The 14,141-nt window shown below is 32.2% G+C and overlaps 2 protein-coding genes across 2 annotated transcripts; one reads left to right on the top strand and one right to left on the bottom strand.

The window, feature by feature from the left end:
* Window positions 1-6,895, bottom strand: LOC106716929. The gene is made up of 2 exons (XM_014510599.2): window positions 6,805-6,895; window positions 1-6,678 (listed from the first exon to the last, which is right to left on the bottom strand). The coding sequence occupies exon 2, from the start codon at window positions 6,568-6,570 to the stop codon at window positions 166-168; it is 6,405 nt and encodes a 2,134-aa protein (XP_014366085.2). The 5' UTR covers window positions 6,571-6,678; window positions 6,805-6,895; the 3' UTR covers window positions 1-165.
* Window positions 6,896-7,229: 334 nt separating this feature from the next.
* LOC106716937 (cleft lip and palate transmembrane protein 1-like protein) lies at window positions 7,230-11,763 on the top strand. The gene is made up of 8 exons (XM_045683135.1): window positions 7,230-7,566; window positions 7,645-7,834; window positions 8,109-8,242; window positions 8,876-9,158; window positions 9,558-9,746; window positions 10,146-10,348; window positions 10,706-10,957; window positions 11,643-11,763. Exons 1-8 carry the CDS (start codon window positions 7,298-7,300, stop codon window positions 11,731-11,733), a joined length of 1,611 nt encoding a protein of 536 aa, XP_045539091.1. The 5' UTR covers window positions 7,230-7,297; the 3' UTR covers window positions 11,734-11,763.
* The last annotated feature ends 2,378 nt before the right edge of the window (window positions 11,764-14,141 follow it).

Raw genomic sequence — 14,141 nt, forward strand, 5'->3', positions numbered from 1 at the left:
TGCTATCATCTATTATGTTGATAAATAAATTGGGTAACTATGAGATATATAATAAATATATAAGGAATGTTTTGGTAAACCATCTTTGTGTGGTGGGATATTAATTGGATTAACTATAATTATAAAATATAATAAGAAATAGTTCAATGTACAACGCAAACTACCTTAGTAGTTATGATTTAAACGTATCGTATATTTCAATTTGCCAGAAGATATGTCTTCCAACTTTGGTGGCGTTATAATAAACTTTGCATTATTTACAGATTTGTATTTGCGAAATTTCTCAGCTAACACATAAGTGTTTTTTCTGTAACTGTATACAGCTTTTACTTTGTTATTTAATGCCATTTTGTCAACAAAATAGTTCTTTTCTATAAACACCCATGGTTGCCATTTTCTCCCCGTCAAGTCTGGATTGTATGATTCCCTGTCGCTCGAAGTGCTCGCGTAATGAGCACCGTTTTCATTTTTCTTAATAACTACTTTAGGAATAGAGTGCTTATGTTTTTTATTTTTTTCTTTATGCATTTTTATTTGGATTTCATCAATGCTCTTAAGAACATCTTCAAACTTTGGCTTATTCTTCTTTGGATAATGATGTTTAAGCAAATCGTTATTTTTGATATGACGTTCGTCTAACTTTGGTTTTTCTTTAGCTATTTTTAAAAGTTTTAATTTATTAAGGCTGTTTTGTGGCAAAGGAAGTTTAACCTTTAGATGGCGTATTGTTTCTTTCAAAGGGGGAATATACTTTTGTGCGGCTTTTGTGAGAAGTGGTCGTGTTCTAGGATAATTTACTAGTTCGTTATTTTCAGACAATTTACTACTTGTTTTACTTGTACTTTTTGTATTAAATTCGTTAATTTGCGATGATATAGATCCATTGCACTTTGTTATTTTTAATAAAATGCCGCAGCTTTTCTCTTCAGACGTGGTGGAGGACACTTCGGGCGAACTGGAATATCGCGGACTTTCATCTTTATGATGGTAAGTTATCGAACTGTCGCAAGTTGATTCACATGAATGTACTATATCATATTGAGTTGGTTGGTATACGGTGTTTTCCAAGGCCTTATCCAAATTATCCTCATAGTCTGAATCAATGAAATTGCTCTTATTATTCACAACATTTTCTAGTGGTGATTTAGAATTAAGTCTGTCTCTATCATGTTGTTCTTTCAATGTATTGGGCGAGGTATTCTTAATGTCATAACATTTTATGTCGGGCTCATATTCACTCCTATCGTTTGATTCCGACAAAACTTTTTCCAATGAATCGTTATCGTAATATCGGTTGTTTTCATCTGAATAATGAGATTCTCTTCGAATAAGAGTTTTTGTAACGTCCATTTGCGGCGTTCTGTACAAAGTCTCTACAAGTTCTGCGTCGTCAGTACACATTTCGTTGCCATAAATGCATTTTATTTTCTCCATATTCTCAGTGTCATTGTAAATTAGAGATTCGTTTTTTTCTTCAGTTTCAAAGTCTAATATACTGTCACTTGGCGAATACGGTGCATCGAGAACTACATTTTCAGCAATGTTGTCACTAAATACGGTCTCTACACATGCAACGTCTTCAATCCAGGATTCTTCGTCAATAGTTTTACCTACTGCGTTTTGGTCGACGGGATTTTCCTGGACGAAATCATTCACATCACCGATCGAGTCACTTTCTGTATCGATTTTGGTATTTGTATCAATATCTTCATTCACAGAACATGTTTCATTATTAGTTATTTCATTTGTAAATATAATCTCTCCCTCTGTTGCAAACGTGCAGTCGTTTTTAAATTCGTTTTCATAGGCATCTTCGGATATTTCAGCCAAGCAAATTTTTTGTTCTTCTTCAATATCTTCTGTTATAACACAGGAATTATCAATAAGAATACAAAAGGACACATTTTCTTCGTCATATAAAGTCGAGATGGAATTACGGCGATTCGTTTGAATAATATCGCATAAGTTTTGGGCAATTAAATGTGGTTCCATCATTTCACAAGGATTAATCTTTTTACGTTTTCTTGGAATTGTATAAATGTTTTCAGAGTTCATTGGTTTAATGTCATCGTTGGTATACATATTTATAGCAGAATCTGACAAAGAACGTTTTAGACGCAAACGACGGTCAATGCTTACTTCAGGTTTACTTATTATTTCTTCTTCAATATTATTAGACAATTGCTTTTCTTCGTTTTTATTACAACACTCCTCGGTTGATTCAAAGTTTAGAGTTTCGGTGTCTTTGTTGTTTGATGAATAATCTGTATTAAAATTTTCTACCCCATTATCTTTCATAGAATTATCATCAAGTTCTGAGCCAATCAATTTTTCCTTTTCTGATGGATTATCTACACATTCAGGCATGGTGTCAATTATACTACTACGAGGACTTTTCAAATCCTCATTACTTCTGTATCGTTGTACAACCGTACTGTCTGATGTCGGTGAAGTAGAGAAAACATTCGTATCGTTTTTATGAACTGAGATATCTTCAGTGATATTAGAATCTGTCAACATGGAATTTTCTGAAACTTCTTCTAATTTTTCAAAGATGGGTAGTGTCGGCCTGTTTAAATAATCGTCCTTTATAGAAATGCTATTAGATTTCTTTTCTTTTAATATTACCTCCTCATTACGTATTATAAGGTTTTGAATTATATTTGAATACAACCGTTTATTAAAGTAGAAATTTTTACTCGGTGACAGCATGGACCCGTCAAGATGTTCACTACATTTATTGTTCTCATTCTTACTATCACTTTGTATATCCAATGACATCACATCGCTTTCGAGTTTAGCTTCCTCCGATGTGCGTGAAGGTACTTTGAACTCGACCTTGAATGTTTCACTATTATTACTGCAATCGACTTCTGATGCGATTGTTGTATTTATTGGCACCATCAAATTACTGTCATCAATTTGTACATCCTGTTGTTTTTCAGACGAATCGTGATAAAAAATATTACTTTCAAAGTCATTATCTATCGTCAAATAATTTTCTTTTGAATGATCAGAATGTTTATTTTTATCACTACAATCTAATTCTTCAGGTTGGCAACTTATAGATTGAGTAATGTTTTCAGAGTCCTCGATAGATATAGAATCCTGCGTATTATTATGTTCTGCTAAATTAGTATCATTTTTATTTAAATTAGAGTCCAGAATTGAATCAACAGCGTCAGTTGATGTACTCAAATTTATTCCATCTGAATTATAAAGTAGCTCATTTTGAGGCTGAAGAATGTGACTTTTTTTATCATGTGTTTCTGTGACATCAGATTGTGAAGGTAATATTTTATCAGAAAATTCTTCTTGCCCAAGATCATTCAGTAACTGTGAATTTGTTTTATCGTCACTATTGGAACTTTCAGTTTCGTTTGATATGTTGAAGCTAGTGCTTGTAGACAATTCGGATTTATCAAATGCTTCTGAAATATTCAGCTCTTCATTGATTAAATTAAGCAACGAATCATTAACATTAGTATTCTCCTTAAGGGGACAATCCTCCATTGACTCACTATTACTTTTATTCAAGCTAAAGTCAATTGCAATATCTGGAGAAAAACTAGATTGTTCCACTTCATTATTTATTTTTGGCAAAATGTTACATTGTTCATGATCTACATTACTTTTATTTAGACATATCATACTTGTTTCGTCTTGTGGGGTATGAGGCGACGTAATACTATCATTTCGAACCAAGTCTTGTTTTTTGGTAATGTGCTCGTTATCGGCGTTACAATCACGAATAATGCTACTATCATTTTCATGACTTTTATTAATATCTGGATTTTTGATAATAACACTGTCCGTCCTAAATTGTGTATTAGCTATTGGACTTAATTGTTTTTCTTTAGATTCTAAATCAGTTTTCCTTAATTTACGATATTTACTCAGTTTTGGAACATTATTTTCAGTTTCTGAATTGGGAGAAAACTGTGATAATTTATTTGATTTTTCAATCTTATTAGTGTCGCTCCTGTCTTTCTGATCAGAATCCAGTATGGGTAAGTCTTTAACAGGTGTAGGCGAATTCACAGGTTCCATATTATTGGAATTTATAAACTGTTGATTAATTTCGGGAAAATTTAATTCAATATCATTATCTAGTCGAGGTAAAGATGCTAAAGATACACTTGAGTATTCTAAATATTGTAAATTATAATTTTGTTTGGTAGGATCTAAGGAATTTTCATTTCTGAAGTGTAAATTATCCATAGAACAACTAGCAATAATATCTTTTGAAGCATTTTCACAATTTGAATTTTGTACATTTGGAAAACTTCTATCAATGCTAGTTTTATCAGTTTTGTGTAACACATTTGATTTTGAAGCAATGGGATTAGATATTTTTTCTATTATTCTTTCATCTAATATATTTTGAATGGGAGTAGCAATTTCAACATTTAACATTTTTGGGCTGCAAGGCTTAATTTCAAAATTACATCCTACTTCTTTATGAATAACTGACTGGCTTATTTTCGCTTCAACATCTAAAGGTGATACTGGTCGCGGTATAGCATTAATTGGTTGTTTTGTCACGGTACTTTTCAATGGGGCATGATAGTCCTTTTGTGGTTTTAAATTAAAAGGTCTCATATTTGTCGATTCAATAGCTTCTTCAAATTGGTTCAGTAACTCAATATTATTATAACCTTTGATATTTTCAGGCAATTTTGATATTTTTTGTATATGGTCATATTTACCTAGTTCTTCACTTGGTACATTTACTAAACCTAAAACATAAAGCTGTTCTTGTTTATTTGCAGTGTCATGATGACTCTGCAAGTTCTTTAACTCATCATTACTTTTTGAAAGTGTATCTTCCTTATTCTGCTCATTTGGTTCATCATCTCCTTCATTCCACATTTGAAGAAATTGTCTTACATTCAAGTCTTTTTTTACTTTGGAACTTTTACTATTATTAGGAACCTGAGCTGTGACATTTCTAGGTAAATATCCATATCTATAATCAGGTGATTTGTATATGTGATGATCACCTGGGAAACCATTGATATGTGAGTCTAAGCTCCTCCCACTAGTAGTTGATGATTGACTTACATAACCACAGTCTTCTTGAGTTACATGTGTCTGGGCTGTATCATTGCTGGTATTTGAATCAGATGGAGAAATTGCAACAGCAGTTGGAGAGAAATGTATAGGATGTCTCAATAATGGGTTATGAAAATTTACTGAAGGGTCCAAATTTCTAAGGTGAGGTACATAATCAAAATTTTTCATGGGAACATTTTCCTTTCGATAAAGTGGTAGCTGAGAAATTCCATGCATATTAACAGGTGTATAATTAGGATATATAACTTCGCCTTTCAAAGAGTTTGTATGATTTGCATCATTTGAGTATACACTATCAGAAACTGAAATCTTTTTAATCTGGGATGCTTCATAATCAAGATATAACTTATTGTTGTTAGTGTAAGGTAATTTGTTTGACATCACTGACTTGGAACTATCAGAAGGATAAGGAAACACATTATTTTGTATACAATTTGGTTGGAGTGGCCCATAAGAGGGGTGAATTATTTGGTTACGATATGCAACATTTAAATTTGCTTGGGGACTAGGCCTTTGGTATCCATCCATTATTGGTTCCCCCATCCTTCTATCAATATATTTAATTGGAACTTGTGGATAGAGAGGATAAGAATGTGGGGGAGCTGATTTTTGTGGATCAAAGGCATGAGGTGGGAATGGTGTGTGGAATGAATTTGGATAATTACTAATATAATCATACCTGCCAGGTGGGTACCTCCCTTTTGATGGGTATGGTCTAAATCGAACATTTGGATCTTGATAATACTGTTCTGGATACAGTCGGCTTGGGTCTTCTTGAACTGTTCGGTGAGGTCTAATCATTGGCATTGGTCTTGGACCAGCACAACTGGGATAATCAGAATACTGGTAAAGTTCAGGAGCACCATAAGGCCTCAGAGGTCTGATATTATTAGATGGCCATCCATGAGGGCCATTTCGCGCAATTCCAGGATTTAAATTAGTTACAGGAATTTCTGCAACTCTGAGGCTCTTTTGTTCATTGCAAGCTGGACCAATCGTATAAGGCACATCACAATACTTTGCCTCTGAAGGCAAATTCACTTTAACATTTTTTAGCATAGTAACATTTCTGTCCATGGGGAAGTTTGATTCATCAACTTTTTTGGCTGAATTGTAAGGTGACACCATTATCCTTTGCATGTTTTCTTGGAATGTTTGTCTAGGAGATATGTTTCTTGGTGGCTGATATTCAGACATTTTATGCGGATAGTCTGGAGGTTGTCGATATATATTGTCGGAGCTGGGCCACGACTCAGATATGATTTTTTTCGCAAAACCATCATTGCAGTTTGGCGACGGCAATATTCGGTCAGGCCCGATAATCGCACACGGCCTCGAGGTCTGTACATCCACTTTAGCCAAAGGATTTGCACCAATATCTTGATATGACTTACAATTATTTTGTAGCGAATTGCCGCTCTGGGCGTACTTTGTGCTGCCATCGTTGTTATGTCCACCCAGAGCAGAATCGGTTCTCAAATCTTTAGCGTTCATGACAGCCGTTACACGGGTGTATTAAATATTGAGTCGTGGTCATTTTTTGATCATTTGATGGAAATGTTGTCCATTTACCTCCAACTCATAACAAAATTATGGATCATCCTGAAATATAAACAAAATATCAACACCTATGTCAAATGTCAAAACACACTGCCACATGCACAATACACTTTTAGGACTTTTTTAATCGATATTTTACTTCTGTAGCACATTTAAGAAAGAAGATACCTGCAATAATACTTTAAGTATATAAAGCATCAATATTATTTCCTAGGTGACACCGATTTATTACGTCCCTGTACACCTGTCGTCCATGTAAATCGGTTGTGTTGCCTTTAAAAAATACATTTTAGATAATGTTCAATTGCCCCTTAAAACATTTTTTTAAATTAATATTTAAACTTATTTAATTTTTATTACTTAGTAGATTATTGCAAAATACAATAAATGTAATAAAATGAAAAGAAAATCATTGTTTTACACAGTTTTGTACGACCCACTTAACTCTGTCGGTAGGTGACGGTCGGACTTGTAAGTTGGCAACACCACAACCAAAGAGTTGAAGACTATGGCTTATTTCATAAATGACATGTGACAAACTTATTGTCTATCACATGTCACTGTCATATTGATTTGACAGCGACACCGACAGCACACATAGTTTGATTTTGCAAACGTTTTTATTTTATAAAAAATATCGTTTTAGGCCTGAAATCTCATAATGCAATTTTTATCTTTAAGCTTCATTCTTTCCATAGTTTTAGCTATATATATTATTCACACAATATGGACTTTAGCTGAAATTTTCATACCACCTGAGTGCGTTCGTGGCGAGAAATGTTATTCGTCATTTTTAATTTCTAATCCAGTACAGCATCTTGTTTTATTTACTTCTGTGAAACAGTTTCCTCGCATCGATGGATCCACAGCAGAATCTGTAACGAAAGTTCATACTTCTTTAAAAATTGACTATCGAAACCCGACAACTATGTTAGTTCTTTTACTGATTAATTTTCCAAATTTATTTTTATTTAAATTTTCTTCATAAATCCTTATAATGTATTACAGAGATGTGAATATTAAAATCCCTCGAAAAACTCGCAATAATGGCACATTGTACATGCATGCAGTTTTGTTGGATGAAAGCCGCTTATATAAGGATTTTCGAGAGCTGCATAAGACTGAGTCGATGCATACCTTACCACTAGTGACTTATGTGGAACCCCAGGCTGCTACATTTAATTTGCTCAATCATAATGTAAGTTATTTTGATACTACTTTTGATTTATTTTCTATTTTGGCCCTTGTATACTCAGAATAATGTACTGATGTGCTAATATCACCTAATCAAATCCTTAATTTAAATATTTTAATTCAAAATTTTGTCTACTGGTTTGCATACATCAATTTTACTTGAACAATATTTACTTCAAAAAGCTTTCTATAACTTAAATGTTCCCCATTTCATTTATTTTTACACAACCATAGAATACATTGAGTTGTAATAATAAATTGTTGTATTTTTCTTTTAGGAGGTTTTAGAGAAACCTGTTCAAAAAAGTATAAAACCGTACTCACATATAACCACATCAGTTCCTTTGTCAATTCTGACTGATAATTTAAGTCTTCCTGCAAGAATGCCTCCTGAGCTGCTGCAGTATTTAAGGTACTTATATAAATCTGTTACTACTTACCAATAAAAGCTCACATTTCAATGAATGAGAAATGCAAATTTTGCAAGACAAAGTTTTTTAAACATTAATACAATTAATTAAGGCGCTTCAAACATGAACATAAAATAGATCGAAATCTACAGTTGTTTTTATAAAGTTATTTTCGAATTTAATTTAGATTAAAAAATATATATATATCACCACAGTGCTTTCGTTATAAGTACATCATTATTTATTGATAAAGATCGCATTTCGTAAGCTGACGCATAATCATTTTTAAATAACCATGGTTTGTCAAAAATCCACGCCAGCTGCTAGAATCGAGGTATTAAATCGTTGATGTATTTTTAAGCTAAAATGTAATAAATTATAACAACTAATTACTGTATGCTTAATCAATAGAATAATTACATATATGTAACTATTTTATAGTAATTTCCAAAACTGTTAAACTACCACCTGAACAAATACTATAGTAAATGTTATGTACACTAATATTTGCATATTTATAAGGTCTATTACTATTTAATTGATAAGTTGTAACTGTGTTATATATATGTTGTGGTTGTACTTGAATAAATATATAAATAAATAATCATAATTCTCAAAATATGTCTTATTTTCAGAGTTCGGAATGGAAAATTTCTGCCGATTATTGTGCATAATGTATTAAAGTCAAGAATGTCACATTTGAAACTGCTGAACAATAGTATGTCTGATGTAAATATAACTGTTACTGTAAACCCAACATCATATGGAACATTACGATTGGCTCTACATGTGCGTTTGACATTGGAATTGCTGCACGGTCTCGGTTTTAGTGAAAAAGATGTTGATGATGTTAAAGGAATATTTGAAGATACAAATCTATATTTGTTATCAGCCACTGTGTTAATATCCAGTTTTCACGTAAGTTATATTCTGAGTTAATAATTATAAAGCTAGCCTATGTTTTTTTATTTTACTTTGTAATAAAGTAATAATTTTTAATTGTTAAATTATATCTCCATTTTCTAACTACAAAATCAAATACAGTTGAACCAGGCTAAGCGAGAAACCTCTATAAGCGAGAAAAATATCATGGAATGTTCGCTTATCTAGGTTCGACTGTAAGCAATCTCATATCATTGGTTGGCAATGATGTGTTTAATCCATTCGCTTCAACTTTAAACATTGTAATAATGACAATAACAATCATAACATATAATCTATTACTGTATTCTTTTTCAAATAAAAACCTTCTTTATGTCGACTTTAAAGATTATCTGGTTCGACCATAGATAATATGTGAAATGGTTTTTTTTGCAGTTATTATTTGACTTCTTGGCGTTTAAGAACGATGTGTCGTTCTGGCGCAGTACACGCTCGCTGGCGGGCCTGTCCGCGCGCACGGTGCTGTGGCGAGCTTTCTCACAGCTTGTTATATTCTTCTATCTAATGGATGAACAGACGTCTCTCTTAGTTCTCATTCCTGCCGGTATTAGTGCTGTTATAGAGGTAATCTTCTTACTAATTTAGTAAAGTTTGGATGTATGGATGAATGTTTGTTACAAGGTATCTCCAGAACAGTTTAACAGATTGTGATGAAATTTGGCATACGCGTAAAATATAGTCTGAAAGAACACATAGGTTACTTCCTATGTTTTTAAATAACTTTCGGACATAGTCGCGGGCAACACTTAGTTGTTTAACTAAGTACTACTAGTAACTTGTTGTTGAAAGTTAAATTTTAGTACCCTTTCCACCTTTTTATTTGATAAAGAAAAGATGGCAAGGGGAACTGGAATTTATAGGTAGATAACTAATGTGTAATCTCTAACTTCTTACAAGTTACTTCGCTAGTGAACTTGTATGGACTCATTTGGCACTTTGTATAAAAAAAATGTGTGTGTGTAGGTGTGGAAGGTGACAAAGGTGCTGCATTTGCGCGTGTCAGTGGTGCGGTGGGGGGTGCGAGTGTGGCGCGAGGGGGGGGCGGACGCGGCTGAGCGCTGTACTGCGCGCGCCGACGCCGAGGCCATGAGATACCTCTCGATCTTACTCTACCCTCTATGTATCGCCGGAGCTCTCTACTCACTAGTATATGAACCGCATAAGAGGTTAGTTCATTTTTAAATTCAAAATCTATGGTCTATTTATATGAAGAGACCAGCTAGATGTGAATGGAAACCAATCAAGATTTGTACTCATGTTTTATATAAATTTTTCGTGGCTGGCACACATGCATGCTAGTTGCATGTACTGGATTCAGGTGTTTGTAAATATTAACTGGCATGCAAGTAGATGGCACGACATTTTGTGACAATTATGGCCATGTAAGTGAAGGGAAGTGGCGTAAGGAGTTACGAAAACAAACTTTTACATATGTAAGACGTATGTCTTAGAAGTAACAGGTATACTGCATTGTACAAGAATGTGAAGGCTTCTTAAAAAGACTATTTTTCTTCGTTGTCCAGCTGGTACTCCTGGGCGCTGCACAGTGTTGTGAACGGCGTGTACGCGTTTGGATTCCTGTTCATGTTGCCGCAACTGTTCGTCAACTACCGGCTGAGGTCTGTGGCGGCGCTGCCCTGGAGAGCCTTCATGTACAAGGCCTTCAACACCTTCATTGATGACGTGTTCGCCTTCATCATCACAATGCCCACCGCACACCGGGTGGCGTGCTTCAGAGATGATCTCGTCTTCCTCGTGTACCTCTATCAGCGATGGTAAGATTGTCTATGGATATGTGCAATATTATAACTCAAATAACATTTGAAACATTTTATGGTGACATTAAAAAAAACGCCATATATAGTAAGTGACATTTGTTTGTTTGCGAAGTTTGTAGATCGATAAGGATATTTGATCCGGTGGGCATAAGTCAAACTAATTTATGATAGCTCACTAGCGCCCTCCTGTCAATATTAAAAAACTGTCACAAGGTTCGTTTCGTAATTTAGCTGTCGTGTCATGTTTTATTATTCCATTTTCTATGGTTATACATATTTTCTGACAGCACTTACGGCGATAGCAGCATTTGTTTTATCGGACTATCCTTGTTTGACTATAAGTCTTCTTCGAAATTGATCATTTCTATAGTAATGTCTGTGTAGAAAGAGAATGGGATTTGAGGGTACAGTAGTGCTTTGTTGTTAAACTGTGTAAGGTTTTACCCTTTTTAGACATGATTAAATACAAAAAACCGCAAGAAATCACAACAAATAAATCCGTATCAATACAAAATTTTGACGTTTGACAGATGGCTGGGTAGGATTGCCATATAAAAATCGCCATGTCCATTCTCTTTCCGCACAGACTATATCATAACTTGATATTATCTACTTGATCTAACAGTATACAGTCTAAATATATATTTATCTCGTGTATTTATTAAATAATAATAATTTTCAGGCTGTATCCGGTGGACAAGTCGCGTACTGACACCGCTACAAGTATGACTGACACACCCGATGAAGAACCACTCAAACAGAAAGAAGATTAGTGCATTTATTTTAATTTTTTTTATCGAGGCTTGGTGCTACATGATGCTGACTTGTACAGTTTCACATTATAAATACTTAGTTATATTACTTGAATTTAATTTTTTGAAAACATTTTTTTTTGCTTGGTAAATGAGCGTAGTAATAAGTCTGCGCCATCTACCCAAAAGTTCTAGTAACATATAAAAAATAGTAAAAAAAAAATTCTTAATACGATTAGAATATTCAAGCTCGTAAAATTAGAATTTTAGTAAGAATTCTGTTTATTACTATTTACTTTTTAGTAAAAATCACGATAGTTTAATATAGACAACAAGCTCAAAAGATGACATTGTTTTTATTTTTAAAATTCCATTTCATACTAGACGCAAAATGTCAAAAAAATCTATTTAAATATACAAAATCTTTGTAGAAATTGTATCCAGTTGACTTATTATCCTTGGAAATTAAACTAATGAAATGTTGGTACATAAACGTATTTAATTTCTTGTATTCTTTAAAAATACAAAATGTATTTTGTATAATATTTGTATTCGTTTTAGTGACAGTTGAAGATTAACCATATGTTAGTCGTTTTTTTATTAGTGATTGTTTTATTTATATATTTTTAAACATATAAAACATAACACAAAACTGAAAATAATTTTTTATATCATAAAATTTAATGATTTTACTAAAATTAATTCATCGTACAGATAAAATCAGTAATTTATTTACGAAAATCATTGAATATTAAGTTATAAAGGATTTTCTAGTTTTGTTTCTAATCCACCAGTTTTATTTATTTTATTTATTTAATTTATTTATTTAGATTAGTCAATTAGTTGTGGTTGTAATCTAGTATTTCTATTTGGCTATGTGTTAGAAATAAATTTAAACTATAAAAAATCTTTATTGTTCGTCTCTTTTAAATACTTATATATGTTTTAAATAATTTGATTGTTTATTTTATCAGAGCCAAGAAATTACACAATTTTTTAAAAGAGATTTAACTTTTATCGAAAAAATTTTTTACAATATAAAAAAAAATTAAAATGTTAAATAGTCACCGAGTTACGATTTTTTTTTATTAATTTGATTGGTATTAATCCCATTTAGCAGAAGAAATTGTTGGAATTAGCATTTTTATTTTTAATTTCAGTATAAAAATACTGACTAATGCATTATTACAGGGAATAAAACATTCCTAGATTTAAATTATATTGATGCGATTTATTTATCTGTTGACTAAGACTGGTAGCTAATTGTAAGAAATTGTAATAAAAAAAAATCAAAGAAAAAAAAATCATGTGAACCAAAAAAAAACTGCTCAAAATTGTTTTAAAAAGTAGCAAGTTTTAAAATTACTCATTTTTGTTTTAGAATTACTTAGCTTTAATACAAGATATTTGTTTCCTGTCACATGATAGTCAAGAAGTCTTGCCTCTTTTTTTTTCATTGTTATAAAATAAATTATTATTTAATTTGTTTAAATAAATAAATATTTAAAGCAGAAAATTTCCAATGAAAATACCAAACAGAAGATTATTTTGCTTAGTTATTAGATAAATAATAATAAATAAATTAACTAAAAAGGTCGTTTTTTTTACACAATATATTTTAACCATTCATATTTGATGATATTGCCGTGTAAATTTATTCTTAAAAGAATTTATTTACGGTGATACGACATAGAAAAACTTGTGTGTCATACATTCAGGAAATCAGTATTAAAAAAAATACAGTCGAATTGATAACCTCCTTCTTTTTGAAGTCGTAATTTTTGTGTAAGAACTTATAAAAGTATATTTTTTGTTTCTGTTTTTTTTTTTTTTCAAATATAGCGAGAGGGATAACATGTTTTTATACAAGTGTTTCAACAATGGTAACCCACAGTGAGGATTGAGAACAAAATACACGTGTAATTTAACCGCAAAGCCGCACAACAAATAAAACGTTGGAGTAACTTAAAAAAAATTAAAAATCCTTTATAGAACTAAAAAATTTTTACATATTTAATAGAGCTCTGTCACCTGTGCTAGGTGTAACCTGTGTTACAGGGGACAGCGTCTTCTCTTATTTATGATCTTACGTTTCTATAGTATGTGCTACAGTACAAAATATGTTTATAATAATATATATGTGTATTTGTGGGGTGTGTATGCGTATGTGCGAGTGTGTGTGTGCATAGTCATGAATGTCAATTTCTTTCTATATCAATGTTTTGTAAATACAGTAATTATAATTATTATGTGCATTTTAATTTTTTTTCCAAAGATTAACTATCTGTCGTTCAGTAGACTGTATTATCTGATTAGTAATTATATTTTATATTTAATTCTTTGATTAATATGTTGTTAGCCGGACGCTTATCACGTGTAAAGATAATATTCACTAAGATACATGAAAAATGACTGATTAGCGAAGTCGC

The sequence above is a fragment of the Papilio machaon genome, chromosome 2 (assembly GCF_912999745.1).
Source record: "Papilio machaon chromosome 2, ilPapMach1.1, whole genome shotgun sequence".
NCBI classification, from domain to species: Eukaryota; Metazoa; Arthropoda; class Insecta; order Lepidoptera; family Papilionidae; genus Papilio; species Papilio machaon.

Excerpts from the sequence above, each read along its gene's own strand:
- LOC106716929 (XM_014510599.2), bottom strand. The coding sequence starts at position 6,570 with ATGAACGCTAAAGATTTGAGAACCGATTCTGCTCTGGGTGGACATAAC.
- LOC106716937 (XM_045683135.1), top strand. The coding sequence starts at position 7,298 with ATGCAATTTTTATCTTTAAGCTTCATTCTTTCCATAGTTTTAGCTATA. Across the intron at positions 9,747-10,145 it reads GTATTAGTGCTGTTATAGAG|GTGTGGAAGGTGACAAAGGT; the intron begins GTAATCTTCTTA and ends GTGTGTGTGTAG. Across the intron at positions 10,349-10,705 it reads GTATATGAACCGCATAAGAG|CTGGTACTCCTGGGCGCTGC; the intron begins GTTAGTTCATTT and ends TTCGTTGTCCAG.